Raw genomic sequence first — 19,735 nt, 5'->3', positions numbered from 1 at the left:
CATTTTAGAATATTCAACACTGCTGAAATTACCCTCTGCATTTGACCCATCCCCTTGTTCCACCCCCTGAGGGGAGCAGTGAGCAGCAGCGGTGGCCGCGCTCAGTAATCATTTTGGTTATTTAACCCCCAATTCCAACCCAATCAGGGAGGTAATGGGTCCCATTTGTATAGTCTTTGGTATGACATAGTGGATCTAACATAATAGTGAGAGTCCAGTCCATAGTGGATCTAACATAATAGTGAGAGTCCAGTCCATAGTGGATCTAACATAATAGTGAGAGTCCAGTCCATAGTGGATCTAACATAATAGTGAGAGTCCAGTCCATAGTGGATCTAACATAATAGTGTGAGAGTCCAGTCCATAGTGGATCTAACATAATAGTGAGAGTCCAGTCCATAGTGGATCTAGCATAATAGTGTGAGAGTCCAGTCCATAGTGGATCTAACATAATAGTGTGAGAGTCCAGTCCATAGTGGATCTAACATAATAGTGAGAGTCCAGTCCATAGTGGATCTAACATAATAGTGTGAGAGTCCAGTCCATAGTGGATCTAACATAATAGTGTGAGTCCAGTCCATAGTAGATCTAACATAATAGTGAGAGTCCAATCCATAGTGGATCTAACATAATAGTGTGAGAGTCCAGTCCATAGTGGATCTAACATAATAGTGTGAGTCCAGTCCATAATGGATCTAACATAATAGTGAGAGTCCAGTCCATAGTGGATCTAACATAATAGTGAGAGTCCAGTCCATAGTGGATCTAACATAATAGTGAGAGTCCAGTCCATAGTGGATCTAACATAATAGTGAGAGTCCAGTCCATAGTGGATCTAACATAATAGTGAGAGTCCAGTCCATAGTGGATCTAACATAATAGTGAGAGTCCAGTCCATAGTGGATCTAACATAATAGTGAGAGTGAACTTGAACTCACGACCTACTATCAGGGCGGACACTCTAACCACAAGGCCACTGAGCCAATTCGTCACGTTTCATGTGTCAGGTAAACCATGACAAACAGGGCCGTGTGAAGCCCCTCCCTGCTGTACTAGTGTATATTCCTAAAGTGCTCACAAATGAACGGGTGGAGTGAACCTTACCTTGTTGCCTTTATGGGTAATTGAAATACTTTTTTTTTACCTTCTCGTCATGCCACTCTGCAGGTGTGTCTGAATCGCCAGTGTCAGAACGTCAGCGTCTTCGGCGTGCACGAGTGCTCAGGAAAGTGCAATGGACGTGGGGTAAGTGCCACACCTGGCAACGTTTACATTTCGGGCTGTTGGGGTGTTTGAATCAGACCTAACCATGCTGGCAAGCGTCCTGAAAACACTGGAATTGGGCGTTATTCTGAAGATTGTTCTTCTATTCTACAGTGTTACAAATTGTAAAAGATAATGTCTGTTCCTGCTTTTCTCCTGATAAGGATAATAAAACGGTTTTATTTTTTTGGGCCGAGATGGCTTCTCAGGAATTGTCTTCAAGTCATCCATCTTTCTCGCGCTGTCAATTTGATTGATGCCGCAGCGTCGGCGTTGTGCGCAACCAAATGGCATGCTTTTATTTTGAAGCCTGACTTTTTACAGGCTGCAGGTTGGGATTTATGCCGATGTCGACTGAGTGTTATTTTTTTTGTTTTTTTGACAAACGTTAAAATATACGAAGACAATAGAAAAAAAGACCAAAATACGGGAATTAACATTAAGAGTAGGGGAAATTGTTGCCTCGGACATGGACGATGAACATCAAAATATGGATTATTTATGTACGGTTTGTAACATACACTGTAAAAAAAAAAAAAAGTAATAAAAAGTAGATTTTACTTAAAATAAAAGGGTACTGTTTTAGAAAAAAAGACCAAAATACGGGAATTTCCTGGGTAAAAGCAGAGGGTTGACATTAACGGTGGGGAAATTGATGCCTCAGACATGGGCTATGAACATCAAAATATGGATTATTTATGTACGGTGTATATTTACATACACTGTAAAAAAAAAAAATATATATATATATATATATATATATATATATATATATATATATATATATATATATATATATATATATATATATATATATACTGTATATATATAGATTTTACTTAAAATAAAATAGAATACAAATAAATAAAATAAAATAAAAGGGTACTGTTTTACCATGTAATAAAAAAAACAATGAACATAGATTTTATGCAAAAAAAAAAAAAAATGTTTACTGTAAAAATATTAGTGGCACTGATTTTCCATTTACAGTAATTCACTGTAAAAACACCCGCATATTTTACCTTAAAAAAAACTGGTAGCTGAGTAATACCCATCCATCCATTTTATAACGCTTTTTTTCTTTTTTTTAAAGGAATGCTAAAATATATGAAGACAATAGAAAAAAATACCAAAATATGGGAATTTCCTGGGGAAAAGCAGGAGGGTCGACATTAGGGGTGGGAGAAATTGATGTCTCGGACATGGACATCAAACATCAAAAATATATATAAGTAGATTTTACAAAATTAGTGAAGTTAGCATGTTGTGTAAATGGTTAATAAAAACAGAATACAATGATTTGCAAATCCTTATATTTAATTGAATAGACTGCAAAGACAAGATATTTAACGTTCCAAGTAGAACACCTTATTTTTTGCAAATATTAGCTCATTTGGAATTTGATGCCTGCAACATGTTTCAAAAAAGCTGGCACAAGTGGCAAAAAAGACTGAGAAAGTTGAGGAATGCTCGTCAAAGACTTATTTGGAACATCCCACAGGTGAACAGGCTAATTGGGAACAGGTGGGTGCCATGATTGGGTATAAAAGCAGCTTCCATGAAATGCTCAGTCATTCACAAACAAGGACAGGGCGAGGGTCACCACTTTGTCAACAAATGCGTGAGAAAATTGTTGAACAGTTTAAGAACAACATTTCTCAACCAGATATTGCAAGGAATTTAGGGATTTCACCATCTACGGTCCGTAATATCATCAAAAGGTTCAGACAATCTGGAGTGATCACTGTATGTAAGCGGCAAGGCCGTGACCTTCGATCCCACAAAAAACGATATCAGTGTGTAAAGGATATCACCACACGGTCTCAGGAACACTTCAGAAAACCACTGTCAGTAACTACAGTTGGTCGCTACATCTGTAAGTGCAAGTTAAAACTCTACTATGCAAAGCCAAAGCCATTTATCAACAACACCCTGGGCCCGAGCTCGTCTAAGATGGACTGATGCAAAGTGGAAAAGTGTTCTGTGGTCTGACGAGTTCACATTTTATGGTAAAAAAAAACAAAAAAAAACTTTTACTGTAAAAATATTAGTGGCACTGTTTTTCCAGTAAAAACACCTGCATATTTTACCGTAAAAAAAAAAAAACCTGGACGCTCAGCTGCCAGAATTTTACCATAAAATGACAATCGTACCATTTTTCCATTGAAAGTAATTTTGTATTAAAAAATTCTGCCAACTGAGCTGCCGTTTTTTTTTTACGGTAAAATCTATGCATTACTGTAAATGGAAAAACGGTACCACTTTTATTTTTACAGTTGAATTCTGGCGACTGAGCTGCCAGGTCACTGTAAAACCTATAGTGGATAGGTTTTTTGTTTTACAGTGTGAAATAACACAGCCGGTTCTAAAGTGCAAAGCCCAGCAGTGGGAGACGGACGGGAAGCCGTGCTAATTGCTAAGCTCGCTTGAACGTGACTATCTTGACTCGATGTGAACCACAGCTCACTTTCTTCCGTCTTCATTTGGCGTTGGATCTAGAAGGAGGCGTGATTAGATTGGCTCCGGAGGAACATTCCCCGCTTTTTTTTTCATGTATAAAGTCATAAAGCTGCCACACATCTTCCCTCCTTCCGGGCGCCCCTTAACCCCGCAGCAAGGCAGCCTCCATCCAGCACGTCTGCGTGGAAGTTGAAAAACCTCCTAGCAGCTGCACGAGTCCTCCTCCCAACATCACAATGACAGCTGGCCCGCGTTACCTCGCCGGGGAATCCATTTTGGATCTTAGGGAACCCCCCGACCCCGCAGGCTCAACAGGATGCACTTTGCACATGTTTCAGCTATCATGACAGCCATATTTCCAGCAAGCTCAGTGAAGGTTCTGACATTTTGCCCATGATGGTCTTTTATGAACAAGTTTGTTGCACAACACAGCAGCAACAGAACCAATGTTGTAGAGCAGATCATTAAAAAAATGCATATGAAAACATTTCTATCCACAACCGGCTGCCATGTTGGGGTGGGACAGAGGGTCCCGCCCATGACACCATTTAAAGCTGCATTTTAGATTCAGATTCAGAAGTACTTTAAACTTTAGGTCCAGACTGAGGCAAAGGAAAAAACCTCAAAGTCATAGCACACATAAACATGTTACATAGAATCAACAAAACTTGCAACAGAGGGGATAAGGAGCAACGGAGGCAGGCTGGCCATAGCACACATAAACGTGTTACATAGAATCAACAAAACTTGCAACAGAGGGGAGGGAGTGGGAGCCACGCTGGCCATAGCACACATAAACATGTTACATAAAATCCACAAAACTTGCAACAGAGGGGAGGGAGAGGGAGCAACGGAGGCAGGCTGGCCATAGCACACAAACGTTTTACGTAGAATCAACAAAACTTGCAACAGAGGGGAGGGAGCGGGAGGAACGGAGGCAGGCTGGCGCTAGCACACATAAACATGTTACATAGAATCAACAAAACTTGCAACAGAGGGGAGGGAGAGGGAGCAACGGAGGCAGGCTGGCCATAGCACACATAAACATGTTACATAGAATTAGGGCTGCAACAACTAATCGATCAAAATTGATCATCAAAATAGTTGCCGATTAATTTAGTCATCGATTCGTTGGATCTATGCTATGCGCATGCGGAGAGGCAATTTTTTTTATTTTTTATAAACCTTTATTTATAAATTGCAACATGTACAAACAGCTGAGAAACAATAATCAAAATAAGTATGGTGCCAGTATGCTGGGTTTTTTTTTCAATAAAATGCTGGAAAGGATAGAAATGTAGTTTGTCTCTTTTATCCGATTATTAATCGATTAATCGAAGTAATAATCGACAGATTGATCGATTATCAAATTAATCGTTAGTTGCAGCCCTACATAGAATCAACAAAACTTGCAACAGAGGGTAGGGAGAGAAAGCAACGGAGGCAGGCCGGCCATAGCACACAAACATGTTACGTAGAATCAACAAAACTTGCAACAGAGGAGAGGGAGCAACGGAGGCAGGCTGGCCATGGCACACATAAACATGTTACATAGAATTAGGGCTGCAACAACTAATCGATCAAAATTGATCATCAAAATAGTTGCCGATCAATTTAGTCATAGATTCGTTGGATCTATGCTATGCGCATGCGGAGAGGCAATTTTTTTTATTTTTTATAAACCTTTATTTATAAATTGCAACATGTACAAACAGCTGAGAAACAATAATCAAAATACGTATGGTGCCAGTATGCTGGTTTTTTTTCCAATAAAATGCTGGAAAGGATAGAAATGTAGTTCGTCTCTTTTATCCGACTATTAATCGATTAATCGAAGTAATAATCGACAGATTAATCGATTATCAAATTAATCGTTAGTTGCAGCCCTACATAGAATCAACAAAACTTGCAACAGAGGGTAGGGAGAGAAAGCAACGGAGGCAGGCCGGCCATAGCACACAAACATGTTACGTAGAATCAACAGAACTTGCAACAGAGGGTAGAGGGAGCAACGGAGGCAGGTTGGCCATAGCACACATAAACATGTTACGTAGAATCAACAAAACTTGCAACAGAGGGGAGGGAGAGGGAGCCACGGAGGCAGGCTGGCCATGGCACACATAAACAAGTTACATAGAATCAACACAACTTGCAACAGAGGGGAGGGAGAGGGAGCAACGGAGGCAGGCTGGCCATAGCACACATAAACATGTTACATAGAATCAACAAAACTTGCAACAGAGGGAAGGGCGTGGGAGCAACGGAGGCAGGCTGGCCATAGCACACATTAACATGTTACATAGAATCAACAAAACTTGCAACAGAGGCAGGCTGGCCATAGCACACATAAACATGTTACGTACAATCAACAAAACTTGCAACAGAGGGGAGGGAGTGCGAGCAATCGAGGCAGGCTGGTTATAGCACACATAAACATGTTACATAGAATCATCAAAACTTGCAACAGAGGGGAAGGAGTGGGAGCAACGGAGGCCGGCCGGCCATAGCACACATAAACATGTTACATAGAATCAACAAAACTTGCAACAGAGGGGAGGGAGTGCGAGCAATCGAGGCAGGCTGGTTATAGCACACATAAACATGTTACATAGAATCAACAAAACTTGCAACAGAGGGGAGGGAGTGGGAGCAACGGAGGCCGGCCGGCCATAGCACACATAAACATGTTACATAGAATCAACAAAACTTGCAACAGAGGGGAGGGAGTGCGAGCAATCGAGGCAGGCTGGTTATAGCACACATAAACATGTTACATAGAATCAACAAAACTTGCAACAGAGGGGAGGGAGTGGGAGCAACGGAGGCCGGCCGGCCATAGCACACATAAACATGTTACGTAGAATCAACAAAACTTGCAACAGAGGGGAGGGAGTGCGAGCAATAGAGGCAGGCTGGTTATAGCACACATAAACATGTTACATAGAATCAACAAAACTTGCAACAGAGGGGAGGGAGTGGGAGCAACGGAGGCCGGCCGGCCATAGCACACATAAACATGTTACATAGAATCAACAAAACTTGCAACAGAGGGGAGGGAGTGCGAGCAATCGAGGCAGGCTGGTTATAGCACACATAAACATGTTACATAGAATCAACAAAACTTGCAACAGAGGGGAGGGAGTGGGAGCAACGGAGGCCGGCCGGCCATAGCACACATAAACATGTTACGTAGAATCAACAAAACTTGCAACAGAGGGGAGGGAGTGCGAGCAATAGAGGCAGGCTGGTTATAGCACACATAAACATGTTACATAGAATCAACAAAACTTGCAACAGAGGGGAGGGAGTGGGATGGGGCTGTGTGCATATGCCCATTGTCCAGTGGGATTTTTTAGGGACCCACTGCAAAAATGCTTGTCTTTTTTTAAGCGAAAAAAACTCCAAGAAAACAAAAACAAAGATGAGTGCTGGGGTGTTTTCAGGAACATCCTGCAAAACTGTTAGTGGTGCCTATTCCGGGGGGGGGGGGGGGGGGGGGGGGGGTCCCGGTTGAATACCCACCCGCTTGTCTTTTGATGTTATTTATTCTGGCAGCGTTGCGTAACACGGCGGTGTGTGTGTTCAATTGCAGGTGTGCAACAACAAGAACAACTGCCACTGCGAAGCGCACTGGGCGCCCCCGTTCTGCGAGGGGGCGGGCTTCGGGGGCAGCATCGACAGCGGGCCGACGAGACTGGCAGGTTTGTTTTGGACATATTCCTTCCTAAGCTGCATGTCACACACGTCTAACCCTAACATCACCACTCCCAGTGCACACTTGCAAAGAATACGAGCTGGTATAGCAGACAGGTGTGCTTTAACGTGCGTCTTGTCCTGTGTGGCTTCAGCCCACAGCCTGGCCGTCACCGTGGCCGTCCTGGGGGCCACCAGCGGCCTTCTGCTGGCCAGCGCCCTGGTCTTCCTGAAGAGGAAGACTCTGCTGCGTCTGCTCTTCACCAACAAGAAGAGCACCTTGGAGAAGCTCAGGTATGTCGTATTATCGGAACTAGAAATTGCAATTCCGGTCCGAACTGCTTGATTGTCCAAGGTGAGTGGAGTGTGTGGATGTTGGAACGCTTCGAATCGGATGAGAAATGGGGGATATGGAGAGGTTTGTATATTACTTTAACAGTGAATAATAATACAGTATGAATATACATGTGTATATATAAAATGTGTATAGTTGTCTATGTATTTGATTATTATGTCTTTTTTTATGCACGCAAAAACTAAACAAAATCTTTAGATTGTAATGTTAAAAACTGTCAGCTCAGTCGTTACAATCTTACGGTAATATTAGCTTTTTTTCTTTTTCTTTTTTTTTACAGCATATAAAATTAATTAATTAATTAAATTAAATGGAATAGAAAAACTATACCATTTTTTTTACGCTGTAAAATCTACAGTTGTGTTTTTATAGTGTATTAATACTCTATTTTGAAGTGGTTTTTACTGTAAAGTTTTTGCATGAACAATTTTGTTGGATTGAAATGATAAGTCAAGCAGATATTTAAGTATTTATCTTTATTTGAACAAAAACATTTTAAAATGTATGATGATATAATATTTTCTTTTTTTTATTAGAGATGAATAAAGTGTATATACAAAACATGTGTATAATAGTCCATGTATTTGATTAATATGTCTTTTTTTATATATGCAAAAACAAAACAAAATCTTTTGATCGTAATGTTAAAAACTGTCAGCTCAGTCGTTACAATTTTACGGTAATATTTACACTTTTAATTTTTTTTACAGTATATAAAATAAATAAATAAATGAAATTAAATGGAATGGGAAAACAATACCACCATATTTTTTTTACTAGTTTTTTATACTGTAAAATCTACAGTTGTGTTTTTATAGTGTATTAATACTCTATACCAGTGGTCCCCAACCTTTTGTAGCTGCGGACCGGTCAACGCTTGAAAATGTGTCCCACAGGGTGGGGGCGGTGAGAGATATATATAATGTATATATTGTGTTTTTTATGTTTATTTAATAGAGAATTTTTTTTTTTTTAAATTAAATTTTTTTTTTTTTTTAATTTCTTGGTACATGGACCGGTACCGGGCCGCGGCCCGGTGGTTGGGGACCACTGCTCTATATTGAAAGTGGATTTTACTGTAAAATTTTTGCATGGACAATTTTTTTGGATTGAAATGATAAGTCAAGCAGATATTTAAGTATTTATCTTTATTTGAACAAAAACATTTTAAAATGTATGATATAATATTTTATTTTATTAGAGATGAATAAAGTGTAAATATATGTAATTGCACACAGTATATTTATTTTTGTAATGCATTTAATAAGAAAAGATAAGGTATATATCTTTTATACGGGCGTATTGCTCGGTTGGTAGAGTGGCCGTGCCAGCAACTTGAGGGTTCCAGGTTCGATCCCCGCTTCCGCCATCCTAGTCACTGCCGTTGTGTCCTTGAGCAAGACACTTTAACCACCTGCTCCCAGTGCCACCCACACTGTTTTAAATGTAATTTAGATATTGGGTTTCACTATGTAAAAGTGCTTTGAGTCACTAGAGAAAAGCGCTATATAAATATAATTCACTTCACTACTTTATTAACACATATTATTTCCACCCTTTCTGGGGCCCTGGGCCTTGAGTTTGACACCTGTGCCCTATTAGATTAGCACTAGCCTGATGCTAACACTGAGGTTCATAGTCCTTATATTTTATAAATGTAACAATTATTCCCTAGTGTTGCTTTAAAAATGAAATGTTCCATGTTTTTTAAGACCTTTTTAAGACTTTTGCCACGCCTGCAGGTCCATCGAGGAAAAGAGGCCGACCAGCCCACTCGGCATTCAGTCCATGTGTAGACCACTACCACAACGTAGACCTCCCCCCAAACCCAGCATTTATAAGGTGAGTCTTCTCCTCTAAACCTGCTCCTTCCATCTCAGACGTCTCCTTTCTCTCCGCAGCCTCCTCCTTCCTTCCTGAGCGCAGAGCCGCTCCTCCCCCAGCACAAGTTCCACTCCCACAGCCTGCGCCGCCTGCCGCTCTACCAGCCCCTCAACATCAGCCAGCCCATGCCCGTGTCACTCAGCGTGGGTCAGCCCATCCTGCCTCCCCTGCCCGCCCGACACAGGTTGCCGCCGGCCCGCCACGCTCTCTCGCCGCCGCCTTTTCTCAGTCTGCCCCGCCAGCCCGCGTCCTACCTCCTGGTGCAGGTGTGTCTGCAAGTCTACTCACTAGTGTTCACATGAACCATCCATTGGGTTGGTTGACATGCTGAATACCACCTTGTCGTCCCGCGCACATTGATGACATCATCAATGGACGTGCACGCTGTATATGCGACATACACTATATATGCTACATACACTGTATATGCTACTTACACTATATATGCTACTTACACTATATATAGTACTTACACTATATATGCTACTTACACTATATATGCTACTTACACTATATATGCTACTTACACAATATATGCTACTTACACTATATATGCTACTTACACAATATATGCTACTTACACTATATATGCTACTTACACTATATATAGTACTTACACTATATATGCTACTTACACTATATATGCTACTTACACTATATATGCTACTTACACAATATATAGTACTTGCACCAGGCGTTTAGGTGTTCACATTCTGGGGGTCGTAATTCACAGTTACAAAGGAGAAGCTGATTAATATTGCAATCGTAATAATGGACTTGGGACAGCATGATCGTGTCAACATTTGCACCCTCAGAAACTAAGTATTTGGTGAATATATTTACATTAAAAAAAATAATAATAAAGGTCCACATTTTTTAATCAGATTTTTTAAACACTAAATTTTATTTTTGATTTTATTTAATGTGATCATTAATTTTTATAATTGTATTATTTATATTTTATTTGTATGTATATTTTAAATATGTATGTAATATATAGTGTAATATATGTATATATATATATATATTTTTTTATATATATGTATATATATAAAACATATATACATATACATATATATATATATATATATATATATATATATATAAATAAATAAAATAAATATATATATACATTTTTTATTATTTTAATATATAAATATATATATATACATTTTAATATATATGTATATATATATATAATTTTTTTATATATATATGTATATATATATACTTTTTTATATATATATGTATATATATATATAATTTTTATATATATATATATAAAAATATGTACGTATTATATATATATAAAAAATATGTATATATAATATATATATAAAAACATGTATATATTATATATATATCTATATATATATCTATATATATATATATATATATATATATATATATATATATATAGATATATATATAGATATATATATAAGAAATACTTAGTGTGTTTTCATGCAGCCAAAATTGTGTGACAAGAAAACAGCTTTCACTAAAATTCGGTCTTTGGGAAGTGGATTGATTTTTATTTTGAAAATGTTAAGAAAAATTATAATACAGTAATGTACAGATATAAAAACGGATATTTAACTCTGGTTGGGTTTTTAATATCCAAAAAGGAGTGGGAAGAAGTGAAACTGATTTACTCCCAATTAATGATCTATCTTTCTTGTCCATGCAATGATTATTGACTGCTTTTATTTTTATGTATTATTTATCATGTTTAATTCACCATCTAAACTCGTTTTTAGACTCAAACACCTATGAATATACACGTACATACAGTATGCATTTGTAAGTACCTGAATACTTGAAAAATCATACCATTTTATATATATACATTAATCATTTTCAACTTTATTAGATGTTTATTTGTCATAGGTTTTACTTTTTTCTATTTACTTTTTTGTGTATTTAATGAGCCAACAGGAAGTGCCTTTCTATGGTGCATTCAGGGACATTGATTAAACAAAAATAATGCAGTACTGCTATTTGTGTATTTACTGTGCAGTAGCACTGTCAGAAAGATCTGATGCAGTGTACCTAATGAAGTCATGTACGTGTCATCTTCAGGACCTGGACAAGCCAAGTCCGCCCCAGAAGCCTCTTCCTGCCGACCCGCTGGGGAGAGGCCTTCGTCTGGCTCACGGCGCCCCGATGGTGGGCGTTCACATGCCGGGAAAAGGGCTGCTGCCCATCCCCATCCCCATCCCCACTGTGCCCAGACCTCCACCCACCATCCCTTTACCCAGCAGGTTGGTTTCCTTATGAATGTGACCATAAATAATAATAATATTGTTGTGTGTGTACATTATATGTTCCCTCTTTTTTTTCAGACCTGCTCCAGTGTTGCCCTACAGACCACCAAAGACCCCCAAAGACTACTGCTGAGCTTTGCCTTCTTCTCCAAGCACAAAGAGGCTTTCTGGGTCGTTTGCACTAACGGAGACTCGGCGGCCGTTGTTGTTTTCACGCAGCTGGACTGTTGTTGTAACGCCTCAGCTCTCCACTAGATGGCGGTGTCACAGCAAGGACGTGCATGGTCACGTGACAACAAGCCGGAAGCTTGTGACTTTATTTGTGGACACTTTGGAAGCTAAAAATGCTAACACGACGTGCCACTGACTAAAAAGGTGCTCTTTTGTCCTCGCTCAGGTACCAGTGGACTTATTTATTTCACTTGTTGGTGTTTTATGCACATTTTAGGGACGGAGGAGACACCTGGTCCATCATTTGGCAAATAAGCCAACATCTATTGTCAGGTTTCAAGCATATTTTATTCCCTTTTAAATCCGCAGTAAAATGTTACGCTCACGTAATTTATTTATTAATGCTTTTTCAAGCTTGTGTAAGTATGGTTGGTGTCATTGTTCAGTGCAATTTTCTCGTTTACCTCCTTTTTGTACCGTCAGTGTTGCTTCTTCTGTGTGTGGAAGTTTGTACATCCTAACATGTGACCTTTTTATTGACATAAAAAGGTAAGGGAAGTCATGTGGTCAGCCTGATTTACAGTATTAGCGCACACTGCCACCTTGTGGAAGAACGCTGTTATTACAAGTCAAGCCTGCCTGCTCTATTAGAGCAGGGGTGTCGGACTTGTTGTCATGGAGGGCCGCTTGTAAGAGTGAATGTAAGAATATAAAAGTATAATCACCTTATTATTGCCAATGCATTTGGTTATTTAATTTTTGTACGTACAAATTGATGGATAACTTGCTTTAAAATCGTAAGTCAAGGTGACAAGCAGATATTTAAAGGCCTACTGAAACCCACTACTACCGACCACGCAGTCTGATAGTTTATATATCAATGATGAAATCTTAACATTATAACACATGCCAATACGGCCGGGTTAACTTATAAAGTGACATTTTAAATTTGCCGCTAAACTTCCGGTTCGAAACGCCTCTGAGGATGACGTATGCGCGTGACGTAGCCCGACGAACACGGGTATGCCTTCCACATTGAAGCCGATACGAAAACGCTCTGTTTTCATTTCATAATTCCACAGTATTCTGGACATCTGTGTTCGTGAATCTGTTTCAATCATGTTCATTGCATTATGGAGAAGGAAGCCAAGCAAGCAAAGAAGAAAGTTGTCGGTGCGAAATGGACGTATTTTTCGAACGTAGTCAGCCACAACAGTACACAGCCGGCGCTTCTTTGTTTACATTCCCGAAAGATGCAGTCAAGATGGAAGAACTCGGATAACAGAGACTCTAACCAGGAGGACTTTTGATTTGGATACACAGACGCCTGTAGAGAACTGGGACAACACAGACTCTTACCAGGATTACTTTGATTTGGATGACAAAGACGCAGACGTGCTACTGTGAGTATGCAGCTTTGGCTTTTTTTTGCGTATGTACGTAACTTTTTTAAAATATATAAGCTTTATGAACCTTGGGTTAGGTGAACGGTCTTTTGGGCTGAGTGATTGTGTGTGTTGATCATGTGTTTGAATTGTATTGGCGTGTTCTATGGAGCTAGGAGCTAGCAGAGGAGCTAGGAGCTAGCATAACACGTACCGTACCGTAAGTGCGCGTCACGTACGTAACTTTTTAAAAATATATAAGCTTTATGAACCTTGGGTTAGGTGAACGGTCTTTTGGGCTGAGTGATTGTGTGTGTTGATCGGGTGTTTGAATTGTATTGGCGTGTTCTATGGAGCTAGGAGCTAGCAGAGGAGCTAGGAGCTAGCATAACAAACACGCAGGTGTTATTATGCAGGATTAATTTGTGGCATATTAAATATAAGCCTGGTTGTGTTGTGGCTAATAGAGTATATATATGTCTTGTGTTTATTTACTGTTGTAGTCATTCCCAGCTGAATATCAGGTACCGTGAGTATGCAGCCTTGGCTGCTAAACATTCGATAACTTGACCGTATGTGCGCGTCACGTACGTAACTTTTTAAAAATATATAAGCTTTATGAACCTTGGGTTAGGTAAACGGTCTTTTGGGCTGAGTGATTGTGTGTGTTGATCAGGTGTTTGAATTGTATTGGCGTGTTCTATGGAGCTAGGAGCTAGCAGAGGAGCTAGGAGCTAGCATAACAAACACGCAGGTGTTTTTATGCAGGATTAATTTGTGGCATATTAAATATAAGCCTGGTTGTGTTGTGGCTAATAGAGTATATATATGTCTTGTGTTTATTTACTGTTGTAGTCATTCCCAGCTGAATATCAGGTCACCCCCGGCTCTCACAGCATCTTCCCTATCTGAATAGCTTCAACTCCCCACTAGTCCTTCACTTGCACTTTACTCATCCACAAATCTTTCATCCTCGCTCAAATTAATGGGGAAATTGTCGCTTTCTCGGTCCGAATCTCTCTCACTTCATGCGGCCATCATTGTAAACAATAGGGAACTTTGCGTATATGTTCAACTGACTACGTCACGCTACTTCCGGTAGGTGCAAGCCTTTTTTTTATCAGATACCAAAAGTTGCAATCTTTATCGTCGTTGTTCTATACTAAATCCTTTCAGCAAAAATATGGCAATATCGCGAAATGATCAAGTATGACACATAGAATAGATCTGCTATCCCCGTTTAAATAAAAAAAATTCATTTCAGTAGGCCTTTAAGTATTTGTTATTTTTACAAACTATCATACCTTATATAATAATTAGAGGTTAATTTTTTTTTTGACGAATGAGATAGGCTCCAGCGCCCCCCGAAGGGAATAAGCGGTAGAAAATGAGAAGTTTAAAAAAAATTATTTTTTTTTAGGCCATTTCTATGCTTTGTGCACGTATGTGTCATATGTCAGCAAATGAGGTTTTGTAACCTGTAAGTTGCTTTGTTAAGGTGTTATTATACCAAATGGTACATTGCAAAAATCAGTTTGAATGGAGAATCGTGTTGAATCGAGTATGAATCAAATCCTCACCCCAAGAATAGGAATTGAATGACGAGGAGAGGCCAAAAGTTTGGACACACCTTCTCATTCAATGCATTTTCATGACTATTTACATTGTAGATTGTCACATCAAAACTATGACCAAAAAAGGTGAAAATAACTGAAAACATGTTTTATATTCTAGTTTCTTCAAAATAGCCACCCTTTGCTCTGATTACCTTTTTGCACACTCTCTGTGAGCTTCAAGGGGTAACCACCTGAAAGGGTTTTCACTTCACAGGTGTGCTTGAAGCTCATCGAGAGAATGCCAACAGTGTGCAAAGCAGTAATTAGAGCAAAGGGTGGCTATTTTGAAGAAACTAGAATATAAAACATGTTTTCAGTTATTTCACCTTTTTTTTGTTAAGTACATAACTCCACATATGTTCATTCATAGTTTTGATGTGACAATCTACAATGTAAATAGTCATGAAAATAAAGAAAACGCACTGAATGAGAAGGTGTGTCCAAACTTTTGGCCTGTACTGTATATCAAAGTTTAAAACATATGAAATTTCATGTATTTTTCTGTCAAAATGAAAACATTTAGGAAGGAAGATTAACTATCCACATTAAATGACGCATCGGGCCAAATCCAGATGTCCGATAATATCCGATATTGTCCAACTCTTAATTACCGATTCCGATATCAACCGATACCGATATATACAGTCGTGGAATTAACACATTATTATGCCTAATTTTGTTGTGATGCTCCGCTGGACGCATTAAACCAGGGGTCCCCAAACTACGGCCTGCGGGCCGGATCCGGCCCCCAGCATCCAAAATCCGGCCAACGGGAAGTCCCAAGTTAAAAAAAAAAGTGTTTAAATTTTTATTTTTAAACTTGATCTGTCCTTTCAAAATTTTTTAACCCAATGCGGCCCCCGAGTCAAAAAGTTTGGGGACCCCTGGATTAAACAATGTAATAAGGTTTTCCAAAATAAATCAACTCAAGTTATGGAAAAAAATGCCAACATGGCACTGCCATATTTATTATTGAAGTCACAAAGTGCATTATTTTTTTTAACATGCCTCAAAACAGTAGCTTGGAATTTGGGACATACTCTCTCAGGAGGATGAGGTGGGTGGGGTTGAGGTGGGGGGAAAAGGGGGTAGGGGGTAGCGGGGGGTGTATATTGTAGCATCCCAGAAGAGTTAGTGCTGCAAGGGGTTCTGGGTATTTGTTCTGTTGTGTTTATGTTGTGTTACAGTGTGGATGTTCTCCCGAAATGTGTGTGTCATTCTTGTTTGGTGTGGGTTCACATTGTGGCGCATATTTGTAACAGTGTTAAAGTTGTTTATACGGTCACCCTCAGTGTGACCTGTATGGCTGTTGACCAAGTATGCCTTGCATTTACTTGTGTGTGTGAAAAGCCGTAGATATTATGTGACTGGGCCGGCACGCAAAGGCAGTGCCTTTAAGGTTTATTGGCGCTCTGTACTTCTCCCTACGTCCGTGTACCACTCTGTACAGCGGCGTTTTAAAAAGTCATACATTTTACTTTTTGAAACTGATACCGATTATTTACGATAATACATTTTAAAGCATTTATCGGACGATAATATCGGCAGTCCGATATTATCGGACATCTCTCATGTGTATTAGACCGTTTTAGACACTACTACATTTTTTTTTCGATTATCCCCCCATCGATTTTCTACTGCTTGTCCCTCTATATAACACAAAATAACTACGGCAAAGCATAATTAGAAGTAGATCATGCAAAGGTGCATACAATTCCTGTATTGCAATGACACAGCAACCGTGTTTATAATGTACATACAGTGACACATGTAGACAATTGCACTGTGGTGTTCAAGCAAAGTAAACAAACAAAACTTGATGTTCACAGCATCAATGAAAGCTCCACATATCAAAAATATAAATAATCATCTCCTGCGAAGGCTTCATTGCGTGGAAACGGCAGCAGTCATGTGACAACTGATGTTATACTCCATTTATTTACACTCCTAGTCTGAGTGCTGTGAACTGGGTAATGAAAAATTATAAAAGGGTTATTGCTCTGATTAATTCCTGAAGAATTCCTGTTGAAAATGGTGACTTGTTAAAAGATGATGGTGTTATTTGTATCTTTGGTACAATCGCATTGAAACATAATCCCAATGTCTTTACTGCAGAAATATGCAGTTGTTGTAAATGACGATGAAAAAAAGAGTCTTTAAATATTCGCGATACTTTGTCATGAAACCATATTGGCGTCGTCGTTACCTCCGGTCTGCGGCGTCAGAAGCTGCAGGAGCTCGGCGTAGAGCTGCACTCGGGCGAGGAGCGCCGTGTTTTTGTCGCAGCGCAGCAGCTTGGAGTAAACCTTCTTGTAGGTCTTCAGCAGCTCCTCGTCGCTTTTGCTGACACAAACAAAAGTAAAGTCAGGCTCGGCGCCGAAACGGAGCGCGGGTCGGATGCTCGCACCTGGGCTTCCGTTTGGTTTTGGCGATGAGTTTTATCAGCTGCAGAAGCAGGTCGGAGAAGCGCGACTCGAACAGGAGGATCAACTTCGTCACTTCCTGAAGGTCCAGTCCGGAGCAGTCGGGAGAAGACATGTTGGCGTGACTTCCCTGAGGAGGAACACAAAAGATGGATGCATGAGGACTGTTTGTCAGAATAATTGTATACAAGTTATCACACAACTTGTTTTCCCATGAGTTCAGGTTGCCCTGCGTGAAGACAAAAGCTGTCTTTGATCTTATCAAGCAAAAGGCAGACCGCTTGTAAACCTCCACTGTGTGCGATGGAATGCGCCGTGGAGGTGGCGGTTTCTTTGATCTATTGGACTGCCACAGGAAGGACCCGGAATCTACGAGCAGAGAGGGGGCAAACATGACACCGTTCCAAGCACCCTTTTCTTTGAACTGTTTATGATCCTGTGCAGCTGCTGTTTATGACCCCTCCCCTTAGAAGCAGCTGCAGCTATCCATCCATCCATTTTCTACCGCTTGTCCCTTTTGGGGTTGCGGGGGGTGCTGGAGCTCAGCTGCATTCGGGCGGAAGGCGGGGTTCACTCTGGACAAGTCGCCACCTCATCGCAGGGCCAACACAGATAGACAACATTCACACTCACATTCACACACTAGGGCCAATTTAGTGTTGCCAATCAACCTATCCCCAGGTGCATGCTATGTAATGAGGAAATGCCCTAATAAATGAGGAGGCGTGGAGCTCCCTTCTCAGAGCGGTGGGGTGACACTGTACGAGGGTGCGGGCACACATGCGCTCTCCTCATGAACTAAATTGAATCCTGTCTCTGTTTGATTCCTTGCTTCTTGTCTTGTTTAATAGACAGTTCGGTGTTTGGAACTAAATTGAATCCTTGCTTCTTGTCTTGTTTAATAGACAGTTCGGTGTTTGAAACTAAATTGAATCCTGTCTCTTGTTTGATTCTTTGCTTCTTGTCTTGTTTAATAGATAGTTTGTATATATCTGATAGTATATATCTGTATCATGAATCAATTTAACTGGACCCCGACTTAAACAAGTTGAAAAACTTATTCGGGTGTTACCATTTAGTGGTCAATTGTACGGAATATGTACTTCACTGTGCAACCTACTAATAAAAGTCTCAATCAATCAATCGGTGTTTGAACCTGACAGTTTTTCGCCCTCCTTTCCCTCTCGTACGTACTTCTCTCTGCTCTTCCAGAAGTTCTGCATGGATGATCTGGAACGCAAAGCGAGTCTCCGCCATGATGTCCAGAGCCGCGGTCAGGCTCTTCTGCTTCGCCGCGCTGCTGCTCTGAGCTGCGGCCGGACAGGACAAAAAAAAAAAGGTAACGGGAAATTATCGAGGACAAAAAGTAGGACGTACCCGCCATGGTGAACTCGGCGAAGGCCACCCTCTCCAGGAGGGCGCGGAGCAGCTCGCAGGGCGCGTCTTTGAGGCTGAGGAACAAGTAGACGGCCTTGCTGTAGTGGAGCTCGGCCAGGCTGCGATGGTGCTTCCTTAGGCGCTCGTCTCCTACCTGCTCAGTTGGAGGCCACATGAGGAAGAAGAATAAGTAGTTACAGTGAAGAAAGTGTGACGATAACCATAGAGAAGGAAACATGAAATGTTGAAGTAATAAGTCGAAATCAATAATAAGCAACATTTAACAAGAGCCAACTTCCACACAGTAATCTTTCTACAAAAAGTATGCATGGTCAGCATTTTTCACTTATAGTAATGTTAAAACAAAGGTGTCAAAGTTGTTTTCGCTGAGGGCCACATCGCAGTTATGTTTGGCCCCAGTAAATACTATTATTATGCAATTTTTGATAGAATTTTTTTATTAGATTAAAAAAGTTTAAAAAAAAATATGGTAAGTTGCAATAATTTCACCTCAAAATGGAGTGTATTTTACTGTAAATGGAAAAACAAGGCAGGTCAGTTGCCAGAATTTAACTGCAAAATGTACTTCTTTTTTTTACGGTAAATTAAAAAAAATTCAATTTTACAGTAAAATTTTGGCACCTGAGCTGCCAGTTTGTCTCTCTTTTTTTTTTTTTTTTTTTTTACCGCAAATCAACAACTGTAGAAAACGGAATGAAAACAGAATAACTGAATTTTTTAATATTTTTTTTTTATATTGCTATTACTAATATTATTTGAGTTGTTTTGCTTTATTTGTTAATAATTTATATCCGTTTTTTAAACTATATTTTAAGTAAAG

At 39.8% G+C, this 19,735-nt stretch overlaps 2 protein-coding genes across 3 annotated transcripts in view; one reads left to right on the top strand and one right to left on the bottom strand.

Annotated features, from left to right (window-relative positions):
• The first annotated feature begins 998 nt into the window (after window positions 1-998).
• LOC133657015 (disintegrin and metalloproteinase domain-containing protein 12-like) lies at window positions 999-12,812 on the top strand. The gene is made up of 8 exons (XM_062057893.1): window positions 999-1,007; window positions 1,168-1,245; window positions 7,316-7,424; window positions 7,572-7,710; window positions 9,514-9,613; window positions 9,673-9,921; window positions 11,738-11,919; window positions 12,001-12,812. Exons 1-8 carry the CDS (start codon window positions 999-1,001, stop codon window positions 12,053-12,055), a joined length of 921 nt encoding a protein of 306 aa, XP_061913877.1. The 3' UTR covers window positions 12,056-12,812.
• Window positions 12,813-16,794: 3,982 nt separating this feature from the next.
• Window positions 16,795-19,735, bottom strand: part of LOC133657623 (erythroid differentiation-related factor 1-like) — a 32,456-nt gene continuing 29,515 nt past the window's right edge. For both annotated transcript variants that reach the window (XM_062059179.1, XM_062059180.1), the window contains exons 21-24: window positions 18,895-19,048; window positions 18,712-18,827; window positions 17,502-17,647; window positions 16,795-17,437 (exon numbers count right to left, since the gene is read on the bottom strand). In XM_062059179.1, the coding sequence (XP_061915163.1) occupies window positions 17,272-17,437; window positions 17,502-17,647; window positions 18,712-18,827; window positions 18,895-19,048 (582 nt within the window). In that variant the 3' untranslated portion in view covers window positions 16,795-17,271. The remainder of the gene's footprint in view (window positions 17,438-17,501; window positions 17,648-18,711; window positions 18,828-18,894; window positions 19,049-19,735) is intronic.

The sequence above is a fragment of the Entelurus aequoreus genome, linkage group LG09, assembly GCF_033978785.1.
Source record: "Entelurus aequoreus isolate RoL-2023_Sb linkage group LG09, RoL_Eaeq_v1.1, whole genome shotgun sequence".
Taxonomy (NCBI): domain Eukaryota; kingdom Metazoa; phylum Chordata; class Actinopteri; order Syngnathiformes; family Syngnathidae; genus Entelurus; species Entelurus aequoreus.
Note: the sequence above shows the minus strand (reverse complement) of the source record. Positions and strands in the feature narration are given on the sequence as shown.